The sequence below is a fragment of the Microtus oregoni genome, unplaced genomic scaffold (assembly GCF_018167655.1).
Source record: "Microtus oregoni isolate MIOR12 unplaced genomic scaffold, Mior012 000005F_ref0000423, whole genome shotgun sequence".
NCBI classification, from domain to species: Eukaryota; Metazoa; Chordata; class Mammalia; order Rodentia; family Cricetidae; genus Microtus; species Microtus oregoni.
Genome location: NW_024543064.1, coordinates 34,444,372 through 34,467,301, shown reverse-complemented (window position 1 = coordinate 34,467,301; position 22,930 = coordinate 34,444,372). Strand labels below are relative to the sequence as shown.

The 22,930-nt window shown below is 49.5% G+C and overlaps 4 protein-coding genes across 14 annotated transcripts in view; 2 read left to right on the top strand and 2 right to left on the bottom strand.

Annotated features, from left to right (window-relative positions):
* The window catches only part of Tesk2 (testis associated actin remodelling kinase 2), a 109,092-nt gene extending 103,513 nt beyond the window's left edge, over positions 1 to 5,579 (top strand). For 2 of the 3 annotated variants that reach the window (XM_041653098.1, XM_041653096.1), the window contains 6 exons: positions 1,881 to 1,963; positions 2,516 to 2,600; positions 2,811 to 2,894; positions 3,103 to 3,189; positions 3,605 to 3,722; positions 3,961 to 5,579. In XM_041653098.1, coding sequence (XP_041509032.1) covers positions 1,881 to 1,963; positions 2,516 to 2,600; positions 2,811 to 2,894; positions 3,103 to 3,189; positions 3,605 to 3,722; positions 3,961 to 4,673 — 1,170 coding nt within the window. In that variant the 3' untranslated portion in view covers positions 4,674 to 5,579. The remainder of the gene's footprint in view (positions 1 to 1,880; positions 1,964 to 2,515; positions 2,601 to 2,810; positions 2,895 to 3,102; positions 3,190 to 3,604; positions 3,723 to 3,960) is intronic. The other variant, XM_041653097.1, reaches the window with a different exon arrangement.
* Positions 5,478 to 9,452, bottom strand: Toe1 (target of EGR1, exonuclease). The gene is made up of 8 exons (XM_041653099.1): positions 9,311 to 9,452; positions 8,458 to 8,600; positions 8,331 to 8,371; positions 7,916 to 8,012; positions 7,641 to 7,799; positions 7,127 to 7,386; positions 6,768 to 6,930; positions 5,478 to 6,688 (listed from the first exon to the last, which is right to left on the bottom strand). The coding sequence occupies exons 1-8, from the start codon at positions 9,360 to 9,362 to the stop codon at positions 5,909 to 5,911; spliced, it is 1,695 nt and encodes a 564-aa protein (XP_041509033.1). The 5' UTR covers positions 9,363 to 9,452; the 3' UTR covers positions 5,478 to 5,908.
* Mutyh (mutY DNA glycosylase) lies at positions 9,344 to 17,934 on the top strand. Of its 9 annotated transcripts, none has more exons than XM_041653106.1 (17): positions 9,594 to 9,612; positions 11,477 to 11,639; positions 13,076 to 13,193; positions 14,436 to 14,584; positions 14,665 to 14,704; positions 14,829 to 14,902; positions 15,026 to 15,067; positions 15,148 to 15,219; positions 15,295 to 15,408; positions 15,492 to 15,589; positions 15,668 to 15,812; positions 15,890 to 15,944; positions 16,101 to 16,292; positions 16,387 to 16,523; positions 16,606 to 16,758; positions 16,945 to 16,986; positions 17,764 to 17,934. In XM_041653106.1, exons 3-17 carry the CDS (start codon positions 13,082 to 13,084, stop codon positions 17,887 to 17,889), a joined length of 1,551 nt encoding a protein of 516 aa, XP_041509040.1. In that variant the 5' UTR covers positions 9,594 to 9,612; positions 11,477 to 11,639; positions 13,076 to 13,081; the 3' UTR covers positions 17,890 to 17,934. The 9 variants fall into 9 exon arrangements, with proteins under 9 accessions (XP_041509044.1, XP_041509039.1, XP_041509040.1 ...); XM_041653104.1 differs by lacking the exon at positions 9,594 to 9,612 and adding an exon at positions 10,650 to 10,683 and having other exon boundaries at positions 11,472 to 11,639; XM_041653108.1 differs by lacking the exon at positions 9,594 to 9,612 and adding an exon at positions 10,650 to 10,683 and having other exon boundaries at positions 11,472 to 11,661.
* A 423-nt stretch (positions 17,935 to 18,357) lies between these two features.
* Positions 18,358 to 22,672, bottom strand: Hpdl (4-hydroxyphenylpyruvate dioxygenase like). The gene has a single exon (XM_041651075.1). The coding sequence runs from the start codon at positions 19,756 to 19,758 to the stop codon at positions 18,643 to 18,645; it is 1,116 nt and encodes a 371-aa protein (XP_041507009.1). The 5' UTR covers positions 19,759 to 22,672; the 3' UTR covers positions 18,358 to 18,642.
* Positions 22,673 to 22,930: the final 258 nt, after the last annotated feature.

Here is a 22,930-nt window from a genome sequence, read left to right as displayed (position 1 = left end):
TGGGGTACATCTAACCAAGGAAGTGAAAGATCTATTTGACAAGAACTTTAAGGCATTGAAGAAAGAAATTGAAGAGGATACCAAAAAATGGATGGACCTCCCTTGCTCTTGGATTGGGAGGATCAACATAGTAAAAATGGCAATTCTACCAAAGGCTATTTATAGATTCAATGCAATCCCCATCAAGATCCCATCAAAATTCTTCACAGATCTGGAGAGGACAATAATCAACTTTATATGGAAAAACAAAAAACCCAGGATAGCCAAAACAATCCTATACAATAAAGGATCTTCTGGAGGCATTACCATCCCTGACTTCAAACTCTATTACAGAGCTACAGTAATGAAAACAGTGTGGTACTGGCATAAAAACAGAGAAGTCGACCAATGGAATCGTATAGAAGACCCGAATTTTATCCCACAAACCTATGAACACCTGATTTTCGATAAAGGAGCTAAAAGTATAAAATGGATGGTTTTTTCGAGGCAAGGTTTCTCTGTGGTTTTGGAGCCTGTCCTGGAACTAGCTCTGTAGACCAGGCTGGTCTCGAACTCACAGAGATCCGCCTGCCTCTGCCTCCCGAGTGCTGGGATTACAGGCGTGCGCCACCACCGCCCGGCGAGTAAAGAGATTTTCTACTATTACTTAGAAAACTGTATGGACCCCCAAGCACACATTTCCATGGATCAAATGAAGTCCATTATATACTGATTCCATCCCTTTACTTGTGGGAGGTGGCTTAAATTAATATTTAGGTGAAAAAAAAAAACAAAAAAAAAACAGGGCTGGAGAAATAACTCAGTGGTTAAGAGCACTGCCTGCTCTTTCAGAGGACCCAGGTTCAATTTCCAGCACTCACATGGCAGCTCAAAACTGTAACTCCAGTTCTAAGGGATCTGAGACCCTCACACAGACATAAATGCAGGCATCAATGTACAGTGTACAAAATGAAAACCAGTGCATCGAAAAAAGATCATTGCACAAAATGAAAATAAACAAATCATTTCAAGATCCAGGATTAACTCGTCTGACTTTTTTTTTTTTCCAGACAGGGTGTATTAGTTAGGGACCTCTAGAGAAATAGTTCTCAACCATTGTTAAAGGCCGTGAGCCCTTTGACAAACCTTTGTCTCCCAAAATACTTACATTCATAACAGTAGCAACAAAAAAAAATTATACCACAGCATGAGGAACTGTATTAAAAGGTCACAGCATTAGGAAGGTTGAGAACCACTGCTCTAGAGGAATAGAACATTCATTACAGAATGAATAGGTTTTTTAGAATGGCTTACAGGCTGTTGTCCAGCTAGACTAGTAATGGCTGTCTACCAACAGAAGGTCCAAGAATCCAGTAGGTGTTCAGTCCACAAGGCTCTATGTCTCAGCTGGTCTTCAGCATGTACCAGTTCTCAAAAGAAATAGGTTCTAATGCCAGTGAAGGTGTGAGCATGTCAGTGAGAATGAGGGCAAGCTTCCTTCTTCCACATCCTTTATAACTGCCAGCAGAGGGTGTGACCCAGATTAAAAGGTGTATCTTCCCATTTGAAATGATTTAAGATCTCTCACAGGTGTGCCCAGACACTTGGGTTTTAGTTAATTCCAGATGTAGTCAAGTTGACAATCAAGAATAGTCATCACACAGGGTCTCATTATATTCCCTGGCTAGCCTGGAACTCACTGCCTTTCCAGGGTTGAGATTGAAAGCTGTGCCATCACACCAACCTCATTGGCTGTATTAAAGCCCCAGTTTTGGCCCTGGGATCAGGCTAAGTGTGTGGTTCACCAGGAAACAGGACAAGGAGACACAGTAGTAACTATATGGCTGGCTAATCCCTCCCTACTCTAAGCCACCTTCTCTTCTCTTCTTTGGGAACCCTAGAACTGCCTGATAAAGAGAGATGAAAATGGCTACTCTGCAGTGGTAGCTGACTTTGGCCTGGCTGAGAAGATTCCTGATGCTAGGTGAGTAACCCTACAGGGCATAGGCAGTGGTCACAACTAATGTAAGTCCAGCTTCTTTCCCAAAGGCCAGAACCTAGCCACAGCCCAAGTTCATTCCTTGACTGGACTCATCCAGGTCTATATCCAGCCTTGGGAGCAACAAAACCCAGTCAGAAGATCTGGTTGTCTAGTGAAGCATAGTGGTACACACCTGTAATCCCAGTACTTTCAAGGCAGAGGCAGGGGGATCACTGCAAGTTTGAGTTCAGTAAAGACTTTATAAGCCTCTGTTTCAACAAACAGTAAAGACTCAAGGGCTGGGATTACCGTAGTCCAGTTAGTATAGTGCTTGTTTGCCTCAAAAGCACAAAGCTTTGAGAAAATCCCACCACCACACAAACCAAGCATGGTGGTGCATGCCTGAAATCCTGGACGATCAATAGCTGGAAGTCATCTCCCATTACATACAATTCAAGCTATGTGAAACCTTGTTTTTTTTTGTTGTTGTTGTTGTTTTGTTTTGTTACTTCCCATTGTGCCAGTCACTGGCAAGCTTTCTTCTTTACTTCACAGTTTAGGGAGTGAGAAGCTGGCTGTGGTGGGCTCACCTTTCTGGATGGCACCTGAGGTTCTCCGAGATGAACCTTATAATGAGAAGGTAAGTCTGAAGATTTCAAGGCCTGATTATCCTTTGTGGCCCAGAAAAGGATCAGTATCCTGCCTACTAAATATAGGCCTAGCATCTCGTTGTTGTTAATGGAATACGGGTAATGTAGCCCAGACTAGGCTGTTAAGAGGTGGGGGAGTGGGGTAGGAAGATATCCCACTCCTTACTCGACTGAAAAACTGAGGTCTGACCACCTACCAGGCAGATGTGTTCTCTTACGGTATCATCCTCTGCGAGATCATCGCCCGCATCCAAGCTGATCCAGACTATCTTCCTCGCACAGAGGTGAGCTACTGGCATGTGACCAGCACCACAGGGATGGGGTTGGTTTGCTTATGAAGGTTTTATCCTTGGGGTGGAGTTGCTGGAACTACTCTGTAGCTACTTCTGAGGCAGTTCCTAGCCTCTTCTGAGTGGGCCAGGATTAGTGGGTGTGATTAATGACTTATCTATTAATGTCCCTTGTACACTTCTCCACTTTACTCATCCACAGAATTTCGGGCTGGATTATGATGCTTTCCAGCACATGGTGGGAGACTGTCCCCCAGAGTTTTTACAGCTCACCTTCAACTGCTGTAATGTGAGTGTCCTTCTTCACCTGGCTTTGGTCAGGTGCTGAGCCCTTTTCATTTGGTTAGGACTTAAAGGGAAAAGCTACAAATTAATCTCATAAGGAGCATGGCTTCATGCCTAGATGCGTAGCACCAACCATCTTTCCTACCTTGGCCTCCTGAGCACCCTGGACCAAAGAAAGAAGAAACTGCTTTGTATTTATTTTTCAGTACTCAGCTTGCAGGGTAGACCCTTGGCTGTGCCCTGAGTGCTGACCAAGCTTTGTCAGGTTTTATTTGTTGAACTATAGCAACAGCCACTAATGCAAGAGAAAACTTTAGTTACCCAACCTGAATCTTAAAAGATGCCAGGAATAGATTCAGATTTCATCTTTGGGGTGGGAAGCACAGTGCAGGGCTCATGGCTGGTACGGATGTATACAGATGGACCCCAAACTGCGCCCATCCTTTGAAGAGATTGGAAAGACCCTTGAGGAAATTATGAGCCGCCTACGGGAAGAAGAGTTGGAAAGGGACAGTAAGCTGCAGCCCCCGGTTAAAGGTAAGAGATCAGACCCTGAGATGTGAGACATTCCCCCAGGGGAAAGATCCTAGGTCCAGAAGTGGGAGGGGAGTGGGCATGGACAGTCAAGTAGTACGCAATCTTAGAGCTGTGACTTGGCACATAGCTTCCCTCTTTTCTCATTGATAAAATGGGGCAACTACATATCTCACTTTCCTCAAGAAAAGTGTAACACAGTCTGCTTACACTGAGAGTAACACAGCTTACTGTTCATCAGGACCGGTGGACAAAGTGCATGGAGGAAAGCGACTGAGCTCACTGGACGACAAGATTCCCCATAAGTCTCCACGGCCAAGACGTACTACTGGGCTGTCTCGAAGCCAGTCAGACATTTTCTCTCATAAGCCTCCACGTACAGTCAGCGTCTTGGACCCCTACTATCGGCCACGAGATGGTGCTACACATACCCCAAAAGTTAATCCTTTCAGCGCACGCCAGGACCTCAAGGGTGGCAAGATCAAATTCTTTGACCTGCCCAGCAAATCTGTCATTTCCCTCGTATTCGACCTGGACGCACCAGGGCCTGGAACTACGCCTCTGGCTGATTGTCAGGAGCCACTGGCCACGTCTTCCAGACGGTGGCGTTCTTTGCCTGGTTCACCCGAGTTCTTGCGTCATGCTTGCCCATTTGTGGGCTGTGAGGAATCACTATCTGATGTGCCTCCACCACGACTCAGTAGTCTCAAGTATGGAGTAAGAGAGATCCCACCATTCCGGGCATCCGCCCTACCGGCTGCTTCAGTCCATGAGGCCATGGATTGCTCCAACCCCCAAGAAGAAAACGGTTTTGGACCCAAGCCCAAGGGGACCAGCCCATGTGTTGACACTGCCTCTGAGGAGATGGAGGTGGAAGAAAGGCCACAAATGGCTCCTGTCCTCTTCTCCATCTCTGGAATAAACTTTCAAACCCAGGGAGAGCAGGATGGGTAAATGGGGGGAGGACTAGTCCCTACCTCACCTTAGGGATGGACCTTTACCTGAAACTGCTGGATCCCCTTGGTGCACAGCCAGGCTCTTCTCTGGAGCCCCAGGCAGGCTGAGAAAAGTCTGGCTTAAAAAATGGGCTTTTAGTGCTCAATGTAGTTAGGGCCAACCTAATTCTAAGCCTCTGAAATCCAGCAAGGAGCTCTGGCTCCCACTGACAGTCACGTCCTAGATAGGACCAAAGGACTCTAGTTCCAGGCTGAGCTGGCAGGCAGCTATGCAGCTATTATCCAGTTCCTTTTCCACCCTAGGTCTCTTGTGCCCATTCTGGGGCATATATGCTGCAGGATGGACACTGGAGTTAACTAGGAGGCTGAAAAGGGCATGGCTGTTTCTCAGACCTGACTGAAGACTGGGATGCTTCTTGCCAGTATGTCTAAGACACTTGAATAATTGCTGTTTGCACGTACTGTATGGTCAGACCACATCACTACATCTCTATGCAAGGGGGGACAAGGCAATGTGGTGGTCAAGGATATTTTAGCTAACCTATTCAAGACTTTTCCAGTTGATTAATCTATTTTCATATTTATAAAGGAGTCTTAATGTTTTGCCTCAAGACTTTCAACCTTGGTGTTGGGAGTGGGGCTGATTTGTAGGCCCCAGGGCCTGCTCTATGTATGTGTCAACAGGTGATACAAACAGAGGTTAATGTATTATACTTGGACTGATTTTCTCCCTGCTATAGCTGAAGCTTTGGGAACAGTCTGTCCTTACAGAGCCGCAATAAGAAATAACCAAAGAATGAAGTTGGTTAAATATTTTCATAATTCATTTCTGTTGATTTTTTTTTTTTGTAAAACTTTTCCCAAGACACTTTCAGATTAAAAAATAAAGTTGATGTTCCAGGTGCTAGTTAGTCTTATTTTGTACCCCAGGGTCAGGCCTCTGTACAAAAGAAAACAGTGAGGCGCTCATTGTCTCTGCCAGGACCTGCACAACAACTCCGTAGTACTTAAACGCAACATACACAGGCTAACAACTCAAATAACTTTTTCTTTTTTGAAACAGGGTTTTTCCATACAGCTCTGGCTGATTTGAGTAGGTCATGAACTGTAGCAGTCTTCCTGCCTCAGCCTTCAGGGTACTGGGATGCAGACATGAGCCACTACACAGAGCCAAACATCTCTTTCCTACTCTTAGCTTCTCTCCCTAGGTCTAGCGCCAGGCAGATGTTTGAGTCAGCTGCTGCCCCAAGCCAGCTTCATTTTCTGGTTGTGGGCTTTGGAAGAACGAGAAAACTGGCTCTTAGCCACTGTGAGTGGTACAGTTTTGCCGCTTAGATATACCTTATTGTGACATTCAGGAAGCCAAGGTCCAGAACTGCAGAGTTGAGGTCCGTGCCTCAGTCCCACATAGGCCATCACATAGCCTGTCATAAAGGCATCAAAACCAGCCCGATGCAATCCATCCCCAGGCACAGGATGAGGACTGGCTTGACTCACTGGCAGTTCTGAGGCAGCCACATCAGCTATTTCAGAACTTGTTGCCTTATGCTCCACCTCTAAGTCACTGTTGTGATCTTGCTTGGAGCCAAGCTGATCCCTAGATTCACCCTCTGTCACTTTTTGTTCAATTTCTGTCTTGAGGCTATCTTCACAGACCTGCTTTGTGGGAGGACCATCTTCAGTTTGATCCCTAGATTCACCCTCTGTCACTTTTTGCTCAATTTCTGTCTTTATGGGAGGACCATCTTCAGCTTGATCCCTAGATTCACCCTCTGTCACTTTTTGCTCAATTTCTGTCTTGAGGCTATCTTCACAGACCTGCTTAATGGGAGGACCATCTTCAGCTTCCTCAAAGGTCTCTGTCCCTAGCTGGCTCAGCAAAGCCCTTTTCCGTCTGTCCTTACGTCGCCGCCGTCGCCGTTTGTCCTCTGCCACAGCCTCATCAGTGTCAATGATAAGGTCAATATCATGTGACTGAGGACACTGAGGTCCTAGAGGGCACCAGCCATAGGCCTAGGGGTTGGAAAGAGGCTTAGAAGGGGTTCCATACATCAGAACCTCCCTTCCCCAAGAAACAGATGGATGTTCTCACCGAGAACTTGGTGCAGATGCCGGTGGTGTGAGAAAGGCGGGAGGTCACAGGAGACGCACAGCAGCGGTAGTCAATGTGGCCTCTCATGCTAGTTGGATAGCTGCAGAACTCCAGGGCAAGGTGTGGGCTGCCAGCTGCCCGCCGCTTCCCATTTTCCCGCTCACTGCAACAGCGCAAGAGGGTTTGCTCCACTAGCATATAAGCTCCACGAGAACAAGGGGGTTTGTGTTTTGTTCACTGCTGAATCCTCAGCACCTAAAAACAGTGCCTGGCATATGGTAGGTACTTGATAAATAATCTTAAGTGAATGAAATAGGTTCATACCAGGCCCCACCCCTTTCCCTCAACCGTGTCCTCACCATTTCCGGAAAGCATATTCTAAGTAGGAAGCTACAAAGCGGGCATGAAACTCTGCAGCATATTTGGTGTCATAAATGCCTGCTGGGAACATCTCACACAGGTCAGCAGTGAAGGTTCCCAAGTTCTCAGGCAAGTGTGCGTAGAAGTTCTGGTACAGGAACACCAGGTCTATAAGGCCATTATGTAGCACCAGGGGCCGACGGGCCCGAATCAGTTCAAGGAACAGGGTCCGTACTGACTGGCTCTGGCTTTCGTCTCCCTAGGTGGAAGGGAAGGGGTCAGTGGGAAGAACAGAATGCCCGCCCAGTCAGGCTCTCGTGCGGCACACCTGGGAAGTACTCCCTCATTTTCCAACCCAATGCTACCCTCCCTCGTACGTCTCATGTGTTCCCAGCCTTGTCACTAGTGACTCTCCATATTTACAAGCAGATGCCCCCTAGGCAGTCAGTCCATGGTAGCGAGAAATAAGCCACAGAGAACACAGACTCAAGGCAACAGAAGCTGGACCCCTACCTTGTCGTTGCCCTTATGGTAGGGGATACCCTGAGCATACTGCCGGTTGAAATTGAAGCCGTGCTGTACCAGGAACTGCACAGACTTTGGTTCTATGACATACTCCTCCATGCACAGTAAGGTGAGATTGAACACTTGGGTCAAGTAAGAATTTTCACCCTGAAAAACAAGGAGGATCTGTTCTGTCAAAAATTAGGAAGAAAACCTCCCAGCCTTCTCCAGCACCTCTGCTCTTCTGCCCCATGCCTCACATCTGGGGTGAGGGAAGCTCATACCTTATCTGGCTGCTGCTTGAAGCAGGCGAGGCCCAGGGACAGAACAGAACGGGTCCTGGCAGCATGACACACGGCCTTGTAACGTTCCTCGATGCACCTTAAGAGTTGGGTTTGGGCATGGCTGTGGCTGAGTTAGTTTCACAAAGGACCCAAACCACTGAGAGCTGGGATGCCCTAACCCTGGATTGAGATCTACACACTTGTTAAGGGTGTTAAACCTGGGGTTAAAGAAAAGGCTTATGCAGGGCGGTGGTGGCGCACGCCTTTAATCCCAGCACTTGGGAGGCAGAGGCGGATCTCTGTGAGTTCGAGGTGAGCCTGGTCTACAAGAACTAGTTCCAGGATAGGCTCCAAAGACACAGAGAAACCCTGTCTCGAAAAACCAAAAAATGAACAAGAAAAGGCTCATACTTACTGATTCAGCAAACTCTTCCGGTCCCCAAGCCCACTCAGCTCCTATGGATGGGTAAAGGACTGTGATTATCTCCCACACCCGTCAAACCCTTCACAGCCACCTGTCCTCCCTGTTTCCCAGACCTCACCGTGTCCACAGCCACAAAGCTCGCCGTATTAAGGGCCAGCAAGAGCGACGGCCATATCTCCTTGAAGTTGTCACTCTGTACATCCACCACAGGAACCTGTACCACAAACTCCTCTGCAGATTTTGTGTTTTTGTTGACATCACCTAGGGATAAGGGAAATGAATTGTCATGTTTCCACAAGGTCTCAGTGGATCAGACACCAAGCTAGATGTTGGAGAGGGGTTGCCCATTGACAAGTTTCTCCCTAGAGATTCTGCAACCTCCAACTCTATACACACGCTTTGGACAGTGCCCTAAACTTGGAAAGAGAGCATCTGGGTATTGCAGTGGCTTTTATGTGGGATTGGGAAATCATTTCCTTTTTTGCAACATACTCAGGAGACAAGTGTAGACAACCTTTGAGTATTCTTTCTCCTCCGAGCCTGTAATCTCAGGACAAGGAGCATAAAACTGAAGGGCCTTGAGTTTGAAGCCAGTCTGTGCTATAGAGCAAGATCCTGTCTCAAACACAGAGCCCATAAGGCTCCATACTCATGGTGCCTCAACAGATAGAAGAGTGCTTCAAAGTTAGACCTAAGCTCCACTTACCGTGGACGACTCCCCACTTCCCTGGTGTTACCGATTGACAACCACCGGCTCGAGCCAAACAGCACCTTCCCACACGCCCTCACTGCTCTACAATCTAACTTCACGGGCTTTAAAGTTGCACGCGCTGCACACTGGGACTTGTAGTCTCCTAGGACAGCGGGCGCTAGCAGAAGCTACAGGCCTGATCCTAGGACTACCGGCCCGAGGCTTATCCCTCCACAGGACCCCGGAGGCTTCTGTAGCTACCCCCTGAGAAGTCGCTCACCGTCAGAGGTCGCTGGAACCGAAGGCACACCGTCGTCACTGTCGGCGGCCATGATGCCGCGCGCCCAGCGCCAGCCTTCTGGAGGTACGCCGAGACTTCCGCTTCGTCTCCCGGAGAGACTCCGGCGCAGGATGGGGCGGGTCTCGCCGTCTAGGTCTCGTGGGGTCAACTTCCGTTCAGAGTGGCCGGACGGAGCGCGGACCTTGCGCGCGCCGAGTGCCTATTGGCTGTGCGTCCGGACTGGGCGAAGCCACGCCCCTTGGCGGGTTCTCCGGGGCTCTGGGCTGGAGACAGCGCGGGAGGTAATTTATTTTTCCGCACGCTCTGGCGGGAACTTGGAACTTTTAAGATACAAATCTTTTCATCTAATTGCCCAGGGCTGGCGTGGGCAGCGCAGGATTCCCGGGGGTGGAGGAGAGCACACCTCCTATGCTGAGCTAAACCATGCCTAGGAGCTCGGGAGAGATGGGCTCGCCTCACTTTGTAAAGGGTCTGAGCGTGGACGCCACCCCAGAAAGTTGGAGGAAGGTAGAGGCGGGAGGCGTTTTACCTGACGCGGGTAGATAGGTGGTAAAGCGACCAATCAGCAGGAACGCTTTTAAAATAATTCACACAGTGATAATGTGCACTTGGGTTAAGGCATTGATAGTAGGATATCAAGGAAAAGCCAACTTGTCCGAATTTGACCCCTGGCATAAGAGAGGTAGTAACGCTGTCGGAAACCAGTGCCTCCGCAGGGCGCGTTCACATCCTCCTCCTACCGGCCTGGATTTCCCTTCTCTGGAGGGAGTGTCTTTTTATCAGTTTGCAGCATTACCTCACCTCACTGAAAAAGGAAGCTCCTTTGAATCTTCCCCCATCCCATTAATTCATTTAACAAGTATGTATTGTGTATGGTAAATATATTTGGCACAGGCTCTAAAAAAATAATAGAGACCTCTCATAAGTTTGTGGAGGGTTTGGGTTTTTTGTTTTTTTTTTAAACTGGAGTCTGGCGGTGGTGGCGGCGCACCTGCGAAGCCTCGAAAAAACAACAGCAGCAAAGAAAGAGAGAGAGAGAGAGAGAGAGAGAGAGAAGGAAAGAAAAGGGTCTCTAGTAGTACGGACTGGCCTTGAACTCCTTTAAAACAAGGACAACAAAAGTCCTCAATCTCCACATCTGGAGTGCTGGGTTACTCGTGCTTAACACCACCCTTGTTTTGTTCAATGTTTTGTTTGGTTTTGGTTTTTGTTTTTCGAGACAGGGTTTCTCTGTAGCTTCGGAGCTTGTTCTGGAACTCCTCACCCTGCTCCATTGACCAGACTGTCCTTGAACTCACCCAGCCCCGCCTGCCTGCCACCCTAGTGCTGGGATTAAAGGTGTGCGTGCCAGAGTGAGTCATTTTTAGAAAACTGAAACGTTTGTGCTCTTTCCTAACTTCATACCCTTCACTTGTGTGATCTTTCCTCGTTATGCCAAGGGTTTCTTCTTTGAAATATCTTATGTAATTCATTATGTGTGTTGTTCTCTGTTAGATTATAAGCTCTCCTCTGGAAGAATCCTGTGTTTGCTGAGGTTTGAGGGTCTCTGCAGCCACCACAGCCAGCAGAGTATCATCTTCGGGAGGCAAGAAGGCAGTCAGGTTCAACACAACTAAGTAGCCAGTGCTGGCTTTAACTTCTGGAGTCTCACCCCAAATAGTTTATTTTAGACATATTTAAGCACAACACAGTTCGGTGAAAGATTTCCTGGTGATAGATGACTTAACCCTGTGTGCACAATAGAACTTAAGATGTGACTACATCAAAACCCTTTGTAAAGTACCTGTGAGATCTTCTATGACAATGGGTTCTATAGATTGACAAGCTCACAGTAAAGGTCTGGGGGAGGAGAGTTGTCAGGTAGAGCAGAGGTCATCGGCCTTCTAGGTGGGAAATAGGTAATCCATCTCTCACTCTGAAGAGACAACCTTGTGTGTCTACCATTCCTGGTTCCCCTATTGCTCATCTGTGATCACAAGGACCTCTGTCGTACCCACAGTGAGGTAAACTGTTTGGCACACAATAGGCAATTCTAAAAACATTTGTTAAGGGATTGATGGTAAGCTGTTGAACAGTTCATATATGGAAATGAAAAAAAAAAAACATGATCACTTCTGTTTCCTTTTGTGGTTTCATATAGGCTAGGAGAGATCTCAAACTATTTAGCTGAAGATGACCTTGACTTTGAACTCCACCTCCTAAACACTAGGATTACAGGTGCAAACATGGGATTACATTGTGGAAGCAATGGTCATGTCTTGGAACGATTGCTTTCTTCGGAGAACAGGCCGTAGGAGAAATTGTGAAAGTGAGCAAGTTTGGCAAAGGAGGTTGGTGATGAAGGGGAGGAGAATGTCCTGTTCAGAGTATTGGAGTATTGTAGGCGTAGGGGCCTAGGAAAAAGGAGGGGCCATCACAGAGAGGTGGGAAGAAGTGGAAAGAAGGCAGAGCCAATAGTTTGTATATCCCCCCCCCCCCAAAAAAAAAGCAAAAGCAGGGTCATTTGATGAAAATGGCGTGGTGAATTCCAAGTACTGTTAGGAAGAGATTCAAACAGGTTTGGTAGGATTGCGGCACAGCCAAAGATGGGATCAAGTTGCTTACTTCGCCTCTGCTTTCTGAGCTGAAATGGAAGTAACAGTTCCTGCCTCCTGGAGCCATGGGGTTGAGCAAAGCACCGCCTGGGGTTGAGCAGACAGTGAGCTCCCACTCTGAAGTGTTAGATACTTTGTTAAAGCCTTTTTCCTTCCTTTTCTTTTTATTTATTTATTTATGGTGTGTTTTGTGTGTATGTGAGCCCATACATGCTGTGATAATCAGGCTTGGTAGTAGGGACCTTTATCTGTTCAGCCATCTTGCTGTTTCCTATTAGTAATGTTTTTGCAGTTAGAGAAAAGATAGCCAGAAAGCAGCCTAGCAACAGCCAGCCAGCTGTATTTACTAACGGCCGGCCAGTTAGGATTTACTAACCCATGTCTCTTCTCATTGATTTGCCATCTGCTCTCAGGCATATCTTTTTCTCTCTTTAATTCTTGTTTTCTCATTTTTGTGAGGCAGAGGCAGGTGGATCTCTGTGAGTTTGAGGCCAGCCTGCTCTACAGAAGACAGCCAAGGCTACACAGAGAGACCCTATCTTGGAAAAAGAAAAAGGAAATTCTTCATAGACATGCCCAAATTCTCAGGATTTAGTTGATTCCAGACATAGTCAAGTTGACAACCAAGATTAGGCATCACAGAGGACCAGGGTGTGAAGTCAGCCTTGAATACGTAGTGAGACCGTTTCAAAAGACACAGGGGCCTGGAGAAATGGCTCAGCATTGGATAGCACTTGCTGTTCTTAGAGCAGAATTCAGTTCCCAGAATGCATATGACAGCTCACAGCTGTAACTACAGTTCCAGAGAATCTGACACCTAGCCTCTGAGGGTAGCACGTGGTACATGCACGCATGCAGACAAAAGACAGAAAAGAAAAGCTGGGCAGTAGTGGCACATGCCTTTAATCCCAGCACTCAGGAGGCAGAGGCAGATGGATCTTTATGAGTTTGAGGCCAGCCTGGTCTACAGAGCAAGTTCCAGGACAGGCTCCAAAGCTACAGAGAAACCCTGTCTCAAAAAACCAAAAAGAAAAGAAAAAGCCAAGCTGGACATTCTGAGTGATCTGGGGAGAGGTGGCTCTAATTCCTTCAGGACTTCAGATTCAGCCTCATTGTGGCTGACCCCATTGGCTGTATCTGTCTCTTCCAGGTCATCATGAAGAAGCTACGAGCATCTGTCAGGAGTCACAGAAAGCAACCAGCCAACCCCAAGAAAAGGGGAAAATGTGCCCTTAGCAGCAGCCAGGCCAAGCTTTCTGCCCCTGATGGTAAGGAGCTCGGCCCTTGCCAGAGTGTCAAGGGACTGGTTTCACTGGCTGTACAAGAGGACAGATTCAAGCTTGCTGTGTACCGAGGGATTAAGAAGCTAATTCTGACTGCTGCTGTGTAACTTTGGACCAAGCGCTCTGGGTGTTTTCTTAACAGTAGAATGGAACAGTTTCATCTACACATCACTGTCGTGCAACTTTCATGGCATGAAATGAGTTTATAAACCTGAATGAGTTTTGAAAATAGGGAAACACCCTGCATGGGTACCTATTCTGCCTAACTAAAACTATTGAGTTTTCATTTGTAGCCCAGAAAGAGCAAAGACACTGGCAAAACTAAGACCAGAAATTTGGCCAAAGCTACACAGAACTAGAACTCCGATTGTAGCTCTAAAAACTGCGTGAGGGATGTGGGTAGGAGAAGCCCCAAGTGCGAACAGGCTACTACAGGTTGCTATGCCCTGAATCCTTGATGGGCATGTGCAAAAATGATCCCAAAAAAAGACAGCAGGATGGCTCAGTGGGAAGAAGCTTTTGTCACACAAGCCTGATTACCTGAGCTTGATCTTCAGGACCCACGGAAAGGTGGGAGGGGAGAACCGACTCTGAATGCTGCCCTCTGACCTACACATTCACGTCATCCATACACAATAAGAATAAAATGTTTAGCCGGGCGGTGGTGGCGCACGCCTTTAATCCCAGCACTTGGGAGGCAGAGGCAGGCGGATCTCTGTGAGTTCGAGACCAGCCTGGTCTACAAGAGCTAGTTCCAGGACAGGCTCCAAAACCACAGAGAAACCCTGTCTCGAAAAACCAAAAAAAAAAAAAAAAAAAAAAGAATAAAATGTTTAATAGGGAAGAGCCAGAGGTAGTGATCACCCTTGTAACCCCAGTGCTTGGGGAGTTGGAACAGGAGGATTAGGAGTTTAAAGCTAGCCTTGGCTACACAGCAAGTTTGAGGCCAGCCTGGACTGTGAGATCTTGTTGAGACCCTGCTGCTGGAGTGACATCTTAGCTGCCAGGCAGTTTACAGCTGCCCAGAACTCCAGCTCTAGGGAGTCGGATACCTCGGATATATGCGCACTTAAAAATAATTCTTAAAAGGAAAAATGAGAAATGGGAGGCAGTGGCGGGGAGGAGGCAGAAATCTTTAATTAATTAATTAATTAATTTTTTAAAAAAAAGGAAAAATGAGAGGTCTGGGGGGGAAGGGTAATCTGGAGTGTCTTGGTCGTCCTGCAGGCCAGGCCAAGCAGAAGGATGAAGAGTTCCTGCAGACCTCTGTCTGCCCATACCATCTGTTCAGAGACATGACTGATGTCACGACATTCCAAAGGAACTTGCTCAGCTGGTATGACCAAGAGAAGCGGGACCTGCCTTGGAGAAGATGGGTAAGTGAGACAGGGACAGTGCGCCGGGCAGCTGGCTCAGCCTTTCAATTCTAAGTCTTCACCTGTGGTTTCCTTCACAGGTAGAGGAGGAAGCCAACCTGGACAGGCGGGCCTATGCTGGTCAGTACAAAACTGGGCTTCTGTGCCTGCAAGTCCTTAGTTTAGGGACTATGTTTAGGTTTGGGGACTAGGGGCTAGGAGTCAGGGTGAGTTAGCGGTACCTCATGTTAACCCCCTTCCCCAGTATGGGTGTCAGAGGTTATGCTGCAGCAGACCCAGGTTGCCACGGTGATCGACTATTATACACGATGGATGCAGGTGACGCCAGGGAGACGCCAGGGAGGGAGGGGAGAGTCGGCTAGACCCCTAGACTCCGGAAAAGGCTTCTTCTCACACCCTCGACCTTGACCTTATTTCCTCTTGCCCGTTTTGGGTCTACAGAAGTGGCCAACCCTTCAGGACCTGGCCAGTGCTTCCCTGGAGGTGAGCCACCCTTGGGTAGGGAGAATGAAAACAACTGAGGGACCAACCACCAATCTTTGACCTCTGACCTCCACCTACAGGAGGTGAACCAGCTCTGGTCTGGCCTGGGCTACTATTCTCGAGGCCGTCGGCTGCAGGAGGGAGCTAGGAAGGTAAATGGGTGGTGCACTGACTAGGAGGCCAGCAGCCTCAGGTGTCTTCACACTGAACCTTCCTACTCCAACCAGGTGGTAGAGGAGCTAGGCGGTCATGTGCCACGGACAGCAGAGACCCTGCAGCAGCTCCTTCCTGGTGTGGGGCGCTACACAGCTGGAGCCATTGCTTCCATTGCCTTTGGCCAGGTAAACCTATATGCCACCCATATTCAGTGTGTACACCCTCCTTCCTCCAAGTCCAGTCTGACTCCCAGGCTCCTCTGTGCCAGGTAACTGGTGTGGTGGATGGGAATGTCTTACGGGTGCTGTGCCGAGTCCGCGCCATTGGTGCTGATCCCAGTAGCTCCGTTGTCTCTGGTCATCTCTGGTAAGAAGCTGGGATGATGGAAACCAGGAAGGGTCTGGCCAGAGCGTTTTTGCTTGCAGTAGTGTGCCTTACTTTTAGGAGCCTAGCCCATCAACTCGTGGATCCAGCCCGGCCTGGGGACTTCAATCAAGCAGCCATGGAGCTGGGGGCCACAGTGTGTACCCCACAGCACCCTCTCTGCAGCCAGTGCCCTGTGCAGAGCCTATGCCAGGCGTACCAGAGGGTAAGCCTTGTAAGGACGAATTAGGGTGACCTAGTGAATGACCTTTGCCCTATGACACCCTCCTCTATGTCTCTCAGGTGGAGCGGGAAAAGCTCTCTGCCTTGCCAGGCAGTCCTGACGTAGAGGAGTGTGGTAAGCGCCAGCCCTAACCCCAGCTTGCCTCTCCTGGCCCTGTTAGGGAGCTGCCTTTTCAAGTCTGAGTAAGATTCTGCAGTGGGGTTAAGCCTCCCCCTGGGCTTGACACTAAGGCCACTTGGCCTGAGCAGAGTTTGGAATCTTTGTGTGCAGCTCTCAAGACTAGCCAGTGCCAGCTTTGCCTGCCTCCCACAAAACCCTGGGACCCCTCTCTGGGAGTGGCCAACTTTCCTCGCAAGGCCAGCCGCAAGCCTCCCAGGGAGGAGCACTCTGCCACTTGTGTTGTGGAACAGCCCAGGACCAGCGGGAGTCCCCTCATTCTGCTGGTGCAGAGGCCTCACTCAGGTGCCTGACTGTGGGGGCTGGAGGTCAGTGTCACAAGCAGCCGAGGAACAAAGGGGCAGTGCAAGACGCTGACCCCTTATCTGGCTGCCATCAGGTCTGCTGGCTGGACTCTGGGAGTTTCCATCTGTCACCCTGGAGCCCTCAGGCCAGCATCAGTACAAACCCCTTCTGCAGGAAGTGCAGAGCTGGTCCGGACCCCTCCCCGCCACTCGTCCCCAGCACCTGGGAGAGGTAGGTTAGCAGAGGTGCCAGGATTGAGCACTTCCATCCATGTTAACATTCACAGACCCGGCTCCATCTCTTCCCTCCCCAGGTGATCCACGTCTTCTCTCACATCAAACTGACATATCAAGTATATAGTCTGTCCCTAGACGGACAGACCCCAGCGACCCCTGCACCCCCTGGTGCTCGATGGTTGACTTGGGAGGAATTCCACAATGCAGCTGTTTCCACTGCCATGAAAAAGGTACTTTTGTGTCTTGTTTGTCTCTTACATGAACTTATTGCTGTATAAATGAAAAAAGAAATGTATATTTTAAATAAAATTGCTGGGGCTCTCCATAGGCCGGAGTGGAACTCAGGCTATTGGTTCTTTTGGAGAAGGTGCCAGTCCTGTTTTATTCCCCCCCCCCCCCACCTCCTTCTTGGCTAGGTATTCCGCATGTATGAAGACCATCGGCGAGGCACCTGCAAGGTGAGTCTCAGAGGCTCATCCTCTTATCTTCCCCAGGCCTGCCTCTGGGGCTCTTAGAAGTCATGTATTGACGTCCATTGTGAACTAGGGACTGATGGTACAGTGAGACCACAGGGTAGGAGGACAAGAACAAATTGATGTGGTCTCTGGTGTCATGGGGATGTATAGTATTTGCTCTGGGTTCCGTGGGATCTGAGGTAGGGAGCCATCTGTGAGACAAGGATCACAAAAAGCTGCTTACTGAAAATAATTGCTAATTTGGGTCCTCGAAAAAGATTTGTTTTTATTATTTTTAACTATGTGTATGTATCTATGTGTAGGTATATGTACACTGAGTGTAGTACCCATAGAGGCCAGAAGAGGGCATTAGATCCCCTGGATTTGATGTTATAGGTGCTTGTGAACCATGTAACATAAATACTGGGTTCCTGACTCAGGTCCTCTGCAAGGGCAGTACTCTTAACCACTGAGCGATGCCTCCACCCCTTGCCCCCAGACAGTTTCATTTAGTGTAGGTTGGCTTCACCACACTGTGCAAGGGATTATAGGCATGCACCTATCCAGCACTGGGACACAAACCTAAGGGCTTTGTGCACGTTAGACAATCCTTCTATCAACTGAGCCATGTCCCCAGCCCCAGCTTTGCATCTAGCAAGATTTTTTTGGCACCTTTTGGGGAGGTGGAAAATCCTACAGCATTATAGGCTAGATTAGTATAGGGCAGGCAGAAGATTCCCTGACGTGTACTTATTACTTCCCACCTTGGATTTTCTACAGGGTTCTAAAAGGTCCCACGTGTCTACTCCATCAAGCCGGAAAAAACCCAGCGGGGGGCAGCAAATCCTGGATAGTTTCTTTCAGCCTCATATTCCCACAGACACACCCAACAGTACGACCCAGTGATACCTCTGGGAGGCCCACCCCAAATCCAGTCTAATAAAATGCTTATTTCCGTAGTCCTTTTGGAGAACGTTCTACACTTTCTCTAGTCCCTTCACTTACTTTTGCGAGGCTCAGAAAATGGTCAAGTCAGCTTGGTTCTGACTTCCTCTGGATGCATTCTGATCTGAGTATTCTTCCCTGGCAGAGTCAGGGCAGCTGCAGGGAGCACCTGTCCGTAGCTGACATCTAATGCTTCCATTCTGGGTCTCAGGTAAGCTCTGATTGGAGCGTCATCTTAGAGCAGGTGGTTGGGCTAATCCTGACCTAGTCTGCACCTGCAGCTGTTTCTCTCCCTGGGGAGGTCGGCACAGAGGAGGGTTTGTATTAAATTCTTCTTCAAAATCATTTATTCAGGGCCCATTTCACAAGTAATGAAACTTCAGAAAGCACATGGGTTAATAATCCCAAGACCTTCAGGGGATGGGGAAGAAATGCAGAGACGACACAAAGGCAGTTCAGAGTCTTGTGTCTCACGACCTCATTACTTTATTACCTAGAGGTGTCAGACATTTTAAGTCCCAACTCTTTGGAGTCTGTTGAGAGACTAGAATTGGCGGGTACTGGTTGGAATGAAGACCTGCACCTGGCCCTGAAGGGAAGGATGGGCTTTATCTGGGGTGTGGTCCTGTGAGGCGCGTCAGCTCCAGCAGGCCTATGCTGGACTCCTTCCTCAGAGCACCTAGGACAGGTGGCGACTCCCAGATCTAGCGGGCGTTAGGCTCCCTGAGCCCTCGCAGCTTCCTCTTGCACCGACTGCCATAGTGCCCGGATGTTGTTCTGGCCAAAGCCTGTGGCCCCCTGTCTCTGAATCAGCTCCAGAAAGAAGGTGTCCTCAGCGAAGAGGGACTTGGTAAAGACCTGAAGCAAAAATGTGTCTTTAGCGCCATCTAGCAGAATTCCCTGCCGTCCTAGAAGGCTAGGCTTGTGCCCTGCAGCTATGATTTGTTCCTCTTTGCCAGGCTGCTGATAGTAAGTTTCAGGAGGGGTTAGGAACCGGCCTCCTGCCTTCGCCATCCCCTCAGAAGCTTCCATGATGTTGGGAGTGTACAGTCCTACATGCTGCAGGCCTGGCCCCCCGTGCCGGGCTAGAAATTGCTCTACCTGGTCCTGTTTGTTGGGGAGTCCCGGTAGGGACTCCGCCAGCACGAGGGTGGGAACCGTGCTGTCAGGCGGGATCTGCAGGGCAGTAAGCCTTAGTCCCCCTCGCCCAGACCCTGCAGCCACCTTGAGGCCCTGCTCCGGATCCTCACCTGGGCTCAGCGGCAAGTGACGAAACCCTAGGCAGTCGTGGAACCACCGCCTAAGAGTAGGGGAGCTGCCAGAGGTGCAGGCCAAGGTCAAGTGGTCCACGTGGCTGACCCAGCCAGGGCCAGACGTGCAAGGCAGCGGTGTGAATCCAGGCAGGAAGGATCCGCGATAGCCAGCACGTTGCAGCAACGTAAAGCTAAGGTTACCAGCCGGAGAGCTGACCACTGTGTAGATGGCTGTGCCCTGTGCATCCCTCACGCTAGTGGGTGGTACCGGCACCACGCAGCCCCGTGCCGCCAGCGTCCGGGCGGCGGCGCCCACATCTTCCACGTCGAAGCACAGGTTCGTGGCGCTGGGCATCGAGTGGTGCGGATCCAGGCCGTACAGTGGCTTCCCCGGCCCCGAGCCCTCGTTCACTAGAAAGACTGCGTCTCCGCTGCGCAGGGCCAGCTGTCTCCAGCCGCCAGCTTCCCGCACCGCCAGGGGCTGGAAGCCGAAGAGGCGGTGTAGATCCTTCGCTAGGGGCTGTCCAGCTGGCACATGGAAAGCGACATGGCACAGACGGCGGGCGTGCGCAGCCATGGCGAGTCCAATACCCCGGCTCTGTCCTTCTGGGGAGGCTCACTTGTTTCGAACCCCAAAACTCTTGGTCCCAGACTAGTTGTTGGAAGCTGGTGGAGCCCAGGTCTGCCCGAAGAGCGCGTTCCTTGGTCTTTTCTGGGCAGAGGTCACAGTCAGACCTTGGGGGATTGATCCTCTCTGCAGCGCAACCTCAACCAGAAGCCGGCTAAGGACCTCAGGCTCTGGGGGTAAAATGTTTGAGAACCACGCGGACGCTGAGCGGGGCGGGAGATCGGGCTGGAGACTCCGCCTTTGACACGCCCTCTCACCCAGAACGGGTCTCCTCGGGTACTGCCCGGACGAAGGGCAGTTCCATCCCAGGGCTTTGGACCAGGTCACACCCTTGGCACTGAGCCACCCCTTCCCGGGCTCGGGAAGTCACAATAGCCACCTTCACTCAGTGCCAGGCGCAGTCTTCTCACGACCTCAGAAGTGGGGGTGGGGGAGGAGCCTGAATCCTCCCTCCACAAGCACGGGATTTCTTAGTCTGGTGCTTTTTCTTTACTCAGGAGTCTGTCTTCAAGTCCTAGTGCTCCATTCATGTCTTATTTTCTTAATATTAAACTACTTAAAGATATATATTTTTTCAATCTCCAAAACGGAGCGGAGAAATAGGTAAAAGAGAAAACATTTACATATCTTTCCAACCATCCAGGCAATTTCTACTGCCTCTTCAAGTCTATTTCTGCAACTAATTGAGACTTGGAGGTAGGAAAAAGGAAATCCTTTTTGTTTGTTTGATTGTTGTTCCTGTGAGGAACTACTGCTCACCACCTTAACAGAACTCCAGCCACAACTCAGGCCTTCCTAAGGATCTGAGCCAGGGCCCCCAAGATGAGTGAAGTCACTAGGATGAAGAAGCCTGTGGGGTTTCAGCCAGAAGGGCCTTGAGCTAAGGTTAGAGAAGGACACGAAAGGGCCGACTGCAAGAAGAAAACCTTAGAGAAGACGCTCCATTGGCCTGGCCGGAAACTCCGTTGTGAGTCAGAAGGCTTCTGAGGGGACCTGACTTAGACTAGCAGGCGTGGCTGGGTTTTCAGGGTTGCAAGTAGGAGGGCAGGGCAGGACCTCTTTTGCTGACCAGTGATCAGGAGAACATGGATTCCAGAGTTAAGGAGACCTGGCTTAGAAATCTAGCTCTAATAGTCATGACTTTGGTCATGTTGCTTACTTTGTCTCTTCCTTATCTGCAAAAATGGGATTCCCCTGTCCTGTTGCTGAGGATCAATACTCATGGTCTCACAATACTAGGCAAGAACGCTCACTCAGATGGCTGTGGTTAAAGGAGACAGTGTGTGTGTTCAATCAATTGTAGCTGTGGCTGTAGCTTTGTTTTATTCTCATGACACAGTGTCAAGTGGTACCTCCCAAGACGGTATTGTGTGACCTCTTTGGAGAGGTGGGGGTGGGCAGAGACTGTACTAGCTTGGGTCAAAGGTAAGTCAAGGAGCTCTGATAATGACCCAGAACAAGCTGTGACTCCCTTCGGGGAGTCTTGTAGAATTAATTCATGATGACTCCCCCCAACACCCCCATATTAGGGATTGAACTCAGGGCCTTGTAAATGCTAGGCAAATATTCTTATCATTGAGCTACATCCTAGCCCCTATCCTTTCTTCTCTCATATCCCCTTGGACCTCAGCTTCATTCCCTAAGATTTCTAAGCTTGAAGCACTGTGGAAAGTGTAAGGACTGCCTTGGAAAAAGTGTGTAGTTACGGCTAAGTGTGCCCTTAATTAAGGCCCAGTCTTTCCACCTTAGATTTGTTTTCCCACAATCCTTTACACTGAGCAGGATGCCAGTTACCTGACTCGTGCTGCCTAAACCACAGCAGTAGATGGAAGACTAGCCAGTGGAACACTAGAGGCCTCACCTGCTCTCCCACCAGAAAGGAAATGTCCTTATTACTAGATCCTAGATTGGGCTGGCTTTCTCAGGCCTGTGCAGCTGAGGAACCTAGCAAGAGGCCTGGGCTTTAACCCCTGACTGTGTAGGGCCTGGACTGAGGTGGCTTTGTCCTGGCTAGTAGTGGATTTAGGTCAGACTGCACAACCAAGACAAGAGGGTCACAAAAAGACTGTAGCCTCCAAGGCAACACAGATTAGAACCACTCCTAGAGCACTCAGGAAAGCCCTGGTTTCGGTGGAATGTGAGGGAGGAGACCTGGAAATACGGCTCTCTGAATGCTAGAGCAAAAACAGGCTGCCCTGAGTGTGTTTAAAGTCAGGGCTTTACAATCCATACCCTCCAAGTCTTCGACCCAGTCCCACAAGTTTGCTTTCAAGGGTACACCGCGAGTACACCACAGTTCAGCAAAATCACTTAGTTTCCATAAGCCTTGCAGTTCCCTCCTTTTCAGGGAAAAGCATCGACACTGTAATGAACTGGGTTTTCAGAGGGGTGAAGGTAGAGGTGGCTGCAGTGTTGGTCCCCTGTGATGTCGGTGTCCAGAACATCATCCACTCAGGGTTCCGGAGCTTGCTTCTCAGCTTGACGACTGCCCTCCTGCGTGGCTACCTGTGCTGGGTGTGCTAGAGTCTGCAAGACGGAAGCGAAACGGAGGAACCCACAGGAAAGGGAGCCCGCAGGCAGGAGAGCAAGGTCATGGCACAGCGGTAGCTTCCTGCCACTCCCGCCTTGTGTCGGCAGGTGAGGTAGGGGTGATCTTGGGCTGTGGAAAGTTGAGGTGTCCAAGTCGTAGAACAGCGCCCCTCCGGCAGGTGTCGACTCCAAACAGCGCTAGCTCACTCGGCGGGCTAGGAAATCCTAGCTCTCCTGGCTCGTCCTACCCGGTTCCTGGTTCCGGACAGACCAACGGCCTCGAATGGCCTCTCACCCCTCCCCGGATCCGCCCCGCTTTGCCCCCTGGGCCACCCAGCAGCTCACTTCTTTAAGGATCCGCCGCAGTCAAGTCTTTCCTGGTCCTGCTCTGTGCTCTTTTACCATTCCCTTCCGCCGGAAGCTGCTCCGAAAGCTCCCTCATGTTTGGATCCGCCTCCGTTTCTCCTCACTTGACTGCTTTGGGTTGGCCCAGAAAAACCTCACAGAGAAGGTGACCTTAATTTTTTTCGAGTTGTAGAATATACATATTTACTAACAAATTAAAACAACAACAATAACAAAACGTACGGTC

What these genes read in the sequence shown, in the direction of transcription:
- Toe1 (XM_041653099.1), bottom strand. Translation starts at nt 9,362, where the DNA reads ATGGCCGCCGACAGTGACGACGGTGTGCCTTCGGTTCCAGCGACCTCT. An exon ending in CGGAAGAGTTTGCTGAATCA is followed by an intron (nt 8,013 to 8,330) that starts GTAAGTATGAGC and finishes CCAACTCTTAAG; the next exon opens with GTGCATCGAGGAACGTTACA. An exon ending in TCAAGCAGCAGCCAGATAAG is followed by an intron (nt 7,800 to 7,915) that starts GTATGAGCTTCC and finishes CTTGTTTTTCAG; the next exon opens with GGTGAAAATTCTTACTTGAC.
- Mutyh (XM_041653110.1), top strand. Translation starts at nt 13,082, where the DNA reads ATGAAGAAGCTACGAGCATCTGTCAGGAGTCACAGAAAGCAACCAGCC. An exon ending in ACCTGCCTTGGAGAAGATGG is followed by an intron (nt 14,585 to 14,664) that starts GTAAGTGAGACA and finishes TTTCCTTCACAG; the next exon opens with GTAGAGGAGGAAGCCAACCT. An exon ending in ATCGGCGAGGCACCTGCAAG is followed by an intron (nt 16,987 to 17,763) that starts GTGAGTCTCAGA and finishes GATTTTCTACAG; the next exon opens with GGTTCTAAAAGGTCCCACGT.
- Hpdl (XM_041651075.1), bottom strand. Translation starts at nt 19,758, where the DNA reads ATGGCTGCGCACGCCCGCCGTCTGTGCCATGTCGCTTTCCATGTGCCA.